This window comes from Anopheles moucheti, chromosome 3, assembly GCF_943734755.1.
Source record: "Anopheles moucheti chromosome 3, idAnoMoucSN_F20_07, whole genome shotgun sequence".
NCBI lineage: Eukaryota > Metazoa > Arthropoda > Insecta > Diptera > Culicidae > Anopheles > Anopheles moucheti.
The window spans coordinates 65,513,691-65,521,572 of NC_069141.1; the positions used below are offsets into that span (position 1 = coordinate 65,513,691).

General features: G+C 46.0%; 4 protein-coding genes across 4 annotated transcripts; 3 read left to right on the top strand and 1 right to left on the bottom strand.

Moving 5' to 3' along the window:
• The first annotated feature begins 2,554 nt into the window (after positions 1-2,554).
• On the top strand, positions 2,555-4,047 carry LOC128302919 (uncharacterized). Its single transcript, XM_053039769.1, has 3 exons — positions 2,555-2,572; positions 2,631-2,728; positions 2,799-4,047. Exons 1-3 carry the CDS (start codon positions 2,555-2,557, stop codon positions 3,805-3,807), a joined length of 1,125 nt encoding a protein of 374 aa, XP_052895729.1. The 3' UTR covers positions 3,808-4,047.
• A 147-nt stretch (positions 4,048-4,194) lies between these two features.
• On the top strand, positions 4,195-5,257 carry LOC128301241 (general transcription factor IIF subunit 2). The gene has a single exon (XM_053037622.1). It carries the CDS (start codon positions 4,288-4,290, stop codon positions 5,104-5,106), a length of 819 nt encoding a protein of 272 aa, XP_052893582.1. The 5' UTR covers positions 4,195-4,287; the 3' UTR covers positions 5,107-5,257.
• LOC128301240 (ubiquitin thioesterase OTU1) lies at positions 5,156-6,748 on the bottom strand. The gene is made up of 3 exons (XM_053037621.1): positions 6,190-6,748; positions 5,765-6,096; positions 5,156-5,689 (listed from the first exon to the last, which is right to left on the bottom strand). Exons 1-3 carry the CDS (start codon positions 6,590-6,592, stop codon positions 5,477-5,479), a joined length of 948 nt encoding a protein of 315 aa, XP_052893581.1. The 5' UTR covers positions 6,593-6,748; the 3' UTR covers positions 5,156-5,476.
• Positions 6,749-7,082: 334 nt separating this feature from the next.
• Positions 7,083-7,782, top strand: LOC128304362 (protein Asterix). The gene is made up of 3 exons (XM_053041544.1): positions 7,083-7,155; positions 7,231-7,370; positions 7,453-7,782. Exons 2-3 carry the CDS (start codon positions 7,250-7,252, stop codon positions 7,659-7,661), a joined length of 330 nt encoding a protein of 109 aa, XP_052897504.1. The 5' UTR covers positions 7,083-7,155; positions 7,231-7,249; the 3' UTR covers positions 7,662-7,782.
• The last annotated feature ends 100 nt before the right edge of the window (positions 7,783-7,882 follow it).

Genomic DNA, 7,882 nt, shown 5'->3' on the forward strand with positions numbered 1-7,882 from the left:
CTATCGAACCGTACGAAGACGTGCTATCGTATCAGCAACACCGCCCGTGAAGGCAGTCTCTCAAGATTTGGCTTTACACGTTTCCTAAACGATACACGCCACAAGGCGTCGTACTTTTATAACCTAATAACAGTTCATTGAAGCTCAACCAATTGGCCATAAATATTAATTTGAAAAAAAAAGAGTTATGCAATCAACAAATAACCTCGTTCGTCTTGAAGAAGATCCAAACCCCTAACTGGACCAACTAATTTAATTAATGAGATTCTCATTGTCTAGCATCAGCAAAGATGTTTTATTGATTTAAATGCCTTTCTTTTGACCGGCCGTTCCACGGAAAGCATTTTAACATCTCTATCCGCGTTTCGTCTCTAGCATCGGGCCGTTACTGAGAAGCAGTTAATTTCTGATTAAAAATTCCATTACAAGGGGGCGGCGGTGTTTCCAGCCAGCCTGCATGTCTGCTTTACCCCGGAGGGAATCAAACATTCGCCAGTAACGGTAGCTCATCTAGCCATGGTTCAACCAAATTTAGCAAATGCGTTTGAAATATAGCAACCTAACTAAGCCGAAATACAGAAACACAACCAGGACACACCGTATGTCCGTTGGCCGTCCGACGCCTCTAGTCGCACATTAATGACTATTGGAGCGATTCCCCTTCGGGGAAAAGGCGGGTGCTGTAGGTGTCTGGATGTGAAGTGCGAGGATACTGTTCACTCCTTTTATCTTGCCACCTTTCGTTACAAATGGAACGGAGCGCAGAAAGTTCCACCATAAATAAGGCCATAAATCAAAATTTAACTTTCACACCTTGCCTCGTGTGCACTAGCACCTAGGTTATGGTTTTGGGAACAAGGTTTACATTGCAAACTGCTCGGAATTGTCGGTCGGTCGGGCGGCAAACGCTAAAGTAAAGTTCCAGGTTGATGTAATAATTTTTCTGTCGGATTGTTTCCAATAGTTTACAATCCTTGGTGTACAATTCGTGCACTCGTGTTGTGTGAATGTTTCCCACTTTTTTTATTACTTACAACCTCCAGTGTTCGTAACCACATGGCGTGATGCATTTAAATTGCATTCAAATATGCCGCCTTGTTAGTAGTCCGCCCCCAAACCATCACCGTCAGGGAGGACTGTGTCACTAGTTTATGCACATTTAGGGTTCACACCCATGCGCGCTTTTATTTCCGGCTGAAAAATAAATCACTCCACAGAGCAACACCAACCCGACTGACCCGGGGAAAGCGTGGGGCACGGTTTCCTGTGCCAGCAATTCGCAACCTCGCAATGCCCGGTGAAGACGTCCATACCGCGGGGAAACAAACACAAATTACGACCGAAAATGGCCCAACGTGGCACTTCGGTTCGCACCGAATGGGGCAATAAGCACTTCCTTTAGCAACGGCCCCAAAGTGTGGCCCGTTCGCGATGCCCAATGAGCTCGTAATGTTCGTAATATTTTTTTTTTCTTTGGCACCGGAAACGACCGCCAAACCGTCGGAACCACACGTCGCGCACATTAATCAATCCTTTTCCCATCCGCCCATGCTTACCTATTGCAACCTGCTTTTCCGCGTAGTATCCTTGCTCGGGTCTGGGTCGCTGCAAGTGTGTAGGAGTTCCCGGAAGTAAAAGCACTCCGGGCACACCGCGGTTTCACGATTTCAGGGTTTGCTAGCGCTCAAATTCTGCACCGAAGGCAAACCTTCCTTCACCGCAAACACGTGTGATTGTCGTCACTCGGGGAAGATACTGCTACTTCCGAACTCACCGACAACTCGAATCGATTCGACCCCTTGCATCGCACACCACAAAAGCATACAGGATTATGGCAATTGTTCAGCAATGGCACCGGATTACCGTTTTATATTCCTTCCGAAGTAGCACTGTCCTGTTGCGAACCCTTTTTACGACACTCTTTGCACGTGTGGTCACAATACCACGTCACATACGTAAAGTCCGCGCGTATATATATCTTTTAACTGTGAGATTGTGGCTAGGAAAAACACACACCCCGAACGCGATGAAATTCCACGGTGGACTGTCCTGTTCGAATCATACCCTGCAAAAGGACACCGACGGAATGCCGATCCTGCTGGCGACAATCATCTGTGCAGTAAAAACATTCACCCGAAGCGTCGGTGGTCGGTGTACTTGCGCAATGGCGCAATGTTGGATACAGCTGGCAATAATGTTTGTGCAATTTGGCGCTTCTTGATGCTTGGAAGTAATACGCCCGATACAAATTTACGTGATATACGGGAGCACATACAAAAATCGTTTTGTTTGGATAAAAAAATTTCCAGTAATTTTCCACCGAGTTGAAGTTTCTAGTGGAATGACAGGGCGTGTATCTGTTCTGTGTCATCAGAGCACTTTACCGATGATCCGTCCTGTTCGAATATCCGGTGTTTTGCTTCGATACTAGTTGCGAGAGAGAGAGCGAACACGTCCACGCGTTAGTAAAAATGAGAGACGGAATCGAAGCGGTCCTGAGAAATTGTAGCGTTTGTTTTGATTATTTCAATCTACGAATACGGCATAGAACAGCATGGATTCGCAGGAAAATGTAAAATTTACGTGTGTTTAATGATGTTAAATTGCGTTACTGACCACATACCATTTAGTTGAATATTTCAAGGCCCAAAAAACGTGAAGCGCTGCAGAGCATTCGGCAGCGTGCTCTTAAAAAGGATGATGATATCATAGCAAGCCAAGCTGAGTGGTAAGCAAATTTACATAGCCAACCAATATAGGTGAGAACTGTGCACAACACTGCTTACAATCAATTTCAGCCCGCACGAACAACAAGGTACCAACTTTAGCCGAGAAAGCAGCATAAGTCGTTCACAGGCTACGTGTGAACAGGAGGAATTGATTGATTCGAATAATTCAATTTCCAACGATTTAGACCTCACTGACGATATGGAGGAAAGAAGTGATACTCCTGTACCAGAAACAAGCATGCATAATGCATCCAGCGAATCAAGAGGAACTCCTTTGAACACGATGCCAACTTCCGGACGGTCTTGGGTTCCTCCGAATGATGCTTTGTACCAACTGGAATCAAGCAAACCATACGACCGAGCAAACAGCAACGGCAACAGGATTTGTTCCATTGGTTTAATCGCCGCTTTTGTGATTGCATTTGTAGCTTATACAGCAAGACAATTTCTACCTGATAGCAGCGGAAATGTTACGGTTATTAAGCAACCACCTTCAGAAGCATTTTTCAAACTACAAGAGCGGTACACAACGATCGACGAAAGCCTTTGGAATGTGTTGAATGTGACAGTGCATCGGGCAACTGCACATGATAACCCTGAACCTGGAACGGTTCTTTTCCTTCACTACGGGCCCACGGTCATCCTGGATGGTTTAATCAACAGCGTATCGAACATAACGGCCAGTTGCTTCGGAAGAACGGAACCAATCACGCTGGACGGTAAATACTTCAAACAGCCCGACTTCCAAGTGGACTACGGTGTGATTCTAACCCAGCAAAAAGAAGCATTGCGCAAGCATGGAGTGATGGTGGTACGAAATTTCGAAGACGTTCCGGCATTGGCGGCCAATGCATTTCATACGATTTGCGACACCGAAGAACCGCTGGTGGATAGAGCAGTTATTTATCTCACGGTGGATATGCTCAAAGCATCCGATGTGTCGAAGCCACCTAGTAAGCAAAGTGCTACAGCAGAAGCAGAAGAATTGCTACGTGAATTATGGAAGGATTCTATGGGTCCCGCATTTCTTGGTCCCTTGATCACTCGACTGACGGAGAATGTGTATCGCATTGTTTAAGCAAATGTTCGTTACAACTAGCTTAAGTATCGGTTATGTTCCAAACGAGAAGTGCACGAAGGCTAGCTTTGGACGGCTCTAGTCGGTCGTGATGCAGGATTTATCATCCGACAGGGTGTACAAGGCATGTGAAGACCGTCCGTAAATTAACAGTTTGATATCGAATTATTAGGCACAAGAAAGACATTTGTTTTGAATAATTGAGGACTAATAAAGAAGCTGAACTTGATCGGTGAAAGCATCCGGTAAAATCGAAAAAGTAACAAATGTAAACAAATGGTGCATTCTCTCTCTGTATGTCTTTTGCCATGTGGCGCTCTCTCTCCTTCGCAGATCACACGCACACCTTCGCGATGGTTAACCATCTGTCAAAAAATCGCATCAGCAGTGACCAGTGAAGAAAACGCGTACCGTGATTAAATACGCACGGATTTTCGATTGTTTTTACACCACAAAACAGAAAGATACCGCCGTCGCAGAATGGCCAAAGAAGGAGAAGCGATACGCGTTGATAAGGAGCTCGATCTGTCGAACGCGGGCCGTGGTGTGTGGCTCGTCAAGGTACCGAAGTACATTGCCAACAAGTGGGAGAAGGCACCGGGTAATATCGAAGTAGGGAAGCTGAAAATTTCCAAACAAGTCGGCCAGAAGGCGCAGGTATCGCTCACACTTTCGGATGCGGTCATAAACATAGACCCGGCGGAAGAGATACCCCGTGACCACCGGCTGGATGTGTCGGTCGTAACCAAACAAACGTTGGGAGTGTTCTCCCATGCCACCACGACCACCCGGGACGATCCGGTGCCCGAATGCGAGAAGCAATACATGGAGGGACGTATCGTTCAGAAGCTGGAATGTCGCCCGTATGCCGATAACTGCTACATGAAGATGAAACTCGAATCGATCCGCAAAGCTTCCCAACCAGCCCGGCAAGTAAAGTCGCTCGAAAAGATCGTGCACAACTACAAACCCGTCTCGGACCACAAGCACAACATCGAGGACCGGGAACGTAAGAAGGCCGAGGGCAAGAAGAGCCGAGACGATAAGAATGCGGTACTGGACATGCTGTTCCACGCCTTCGAGAAGCATCAGTATTACAACATCAAGGATCTGGTGAGAATCACGCGGCAACCGATCAGCTACCTGAAGGAAATCCTCAAGGAGGTATGCGACTACAATATGAAAAACCCGCACAAGAACATGTGGGAGCTGAAGAAAGAGTATCGGCACTACAAAGAGGACGACAAGAAGGACGACGATGCGACAAAGGATACGATGTCGGATAGTGACAGTGACTGAGATGTGATATATCCCTTTTCGCAAAATCTCCAGAGCTCCAGTTCATGGGGTGGGTTGCATTGTTGCGAAACTCTTGCGAACTGATACGTGATGTTTATTCATCATTTGTTAACATAAATACACAAAAAACAAAGGCTAAAAAAGAGCATTTTCCAAACCTGAGTGGGTCATATGTGCTTCTTCGGATACGTAGGCAAGCGTGCTTCAGACACAAGCCGACCGTAAAGCGACGAAGGTGGGATAGAAGGGACAAAACCAATCCTACTATTCCGAAATGAAACAAGAATTGCACCAATTGAATGCCTACACACAAAAAATTTGGGAGCCTACGGAGCGCGTACGGAACACGTAGAAACGGTGTTGATCCGTGTTAAACTTCGCCAAAGTTGATGTGGCCTGTCTTTTGCGCGTGCTGTTGGGCTTCAACCTGGCCTTTCAGGAAGCAGTCGCAGTCTATGCACTTGAGGGTGAACTTGTTCACATCCGTGTACTGGCGTGCCGATTTGGCTTCCTTGGCTAATTGCTCCGCTTGAAGGTACACTGACTGGTCCTCGATGGGGAAAATCGTCTTTGGTGCATCGCCCTGCAATGTGTGATAATTCAGTCGTTAGATAGTGAAAAGCGGATGCGGATGAGACATCACGGCACATTTACTCACACTCGTTGATTCCAGGTACAAAGGATCGTAGTGAATGCCATCGAACAGCAGGAATGCACGCATGCCATAGTTCTTGTCCTCACCGAACCGATTTATGATGGCATTGGTGATGTCGACCACGTCAAACTCCATGCCATAGTAGGCGGACAGGATGGAAACTTCAATCGCTCCACCCCACGATTCGGGCTGCAGTATCCAGGCACAGTACTCATCGTTTGGGCGACCGAGGATGCCTTCATTGTACTCGTGCTTATCGGCATTTACCGTACTAGCGATTATCTGTCTCATGTACTGACTGCTTTCCGGGTCAACCTTTCCGGTGATAACGTACCCTGCATTCGAGGTGCAAAGGGGAAAAAGCGTCAAGCGAACCATAATGACGGTGTAAACTACGTAATGTACGTGGCTATGCTCGCCACTCTTACCTATGCTCGTGAATAGGCATGAATTGTCGGAAGGAACAACCTTCTTCAGCAGGATGCCACTGCTTTCACTGCCTTGGGCAGCTAGTTCCTTTGCTAGCTTCTCGTCCTGCTCCAGCCGTTTCGCTGCTTCTAATTGCTGGCGCTCTTCCTCCGTCAGTGACTTTTCTTCCACGATTAGTGTATCACCATTGCTAATACCTGACGCTAGCACCTGGCTGGCTTCGTTGGAAAAGTCCAACGGTTTGAACGGTGGAAAGCCAAGCACCACGTGCAGTGCATCGCCCGGAATGCTGGTGAGCTCGGTGATTCGCGTCTTAAGGTCACCGACGGTCGTAGTCTCTGCCAGCTTACTCACAATATGCTGCTGGCCTGATTTGGTTTTGAGCTTCAGTGAAAAACCCATCACAGCACGCTATGCCACTTTTGAATTCTGCTGCGCGTGGGTAATTTATTTGCCGAAAGTCGCAGTTGTGTGCAATCAGCTACTCAATCTGTGTCATGTAATGTTTCTCTTTGATAATTTTGCTATTTTCCAAAGGTTCCTGAAAGGATTTTTTTCTTGTTGCTTGTTTTCCCAAAATAAATTAAAAATAATCAACAATGACGTTCGACGTTGAGCACATATCAAGAAAACTTTTACTACGGAATATTTATCGCGACAAAGAGGACTTTCTTTTCGTCTATCGGTTGATCGCGTGGTTGACCAACCGATAGGCGATGCAGTGTAAGTGAATGCTTCTTTAATTCAACAAACAACCCCTAATTTATTTTCCTAGTAAAATTGGTATTTATCCACTTAGTTATTAGAAGTTCTTAAGTCAATCATTTTATTTTGAACCGTTTATTTGTTCTCTCACGGGCACAAACGTCAAATGGTCACTTTATTTTGGTGCCACTTCGCAGTCAGCTGTCACGACAAATTCTGTTCCGAACAGGCTAAATTGCAAGTTATTTGCTAGACCAAAGGTAAGTAAAACACAAATGTGTACAGATAAATAACCGTTCAGCTGTGTTTCTAAGGGTATTTTCTGCCGGTTTCAGCTCACTTTTCCTCCGCACTATGACGCTACTCATTAATCCTCGTCGCCCCGAGAAGGTGCATCGCTACAAACCCGTCGACTCGGCCAACCAAGGTGCTGGAGTAGGGGATGATTTGATGCCAGATTACATGAATATCCTCGGTATGCATTTAATAAATCACTGTTATGGTAGAAGCAGACACTTGGCAGTTTGCTAATCTTTATCAACCTTTTATCCCTGCAGGTATGATATTCTCAATGTGTGGATTGATGATGAAGCTGAAATGGTGCGCCTGGTTGGCGCTGTACTGTTCCTGTATTAGCTTCGCAAACTCCCGGATTTCAGACGATGCCAAGCAGGTGCTGTCCTCGTTTATGCTCAGCGTAAGCGCAGTAGTGATGTCGTACCTCCAGAACCCCACACCAATGACACCGCCCTGGCAATCGGTGTAGCTTTCCGTTGTAGACGGCAAGCATTCGTATGTCTAAAGCACATAAACCTTCGCAATTTCATGTATTTGTTAAGAAAACCTTTTCTTGAGTAAGACGATAAATCAACCGCAGCAGTAATGAAACATCGGATAAAGTGTGTGCTGTTACTAATGTGAATCCGAATTATTTTCGAACTCGCAATGGCAGGTAAGTATTATCTATTTCATTGTGGTTATTCTGTT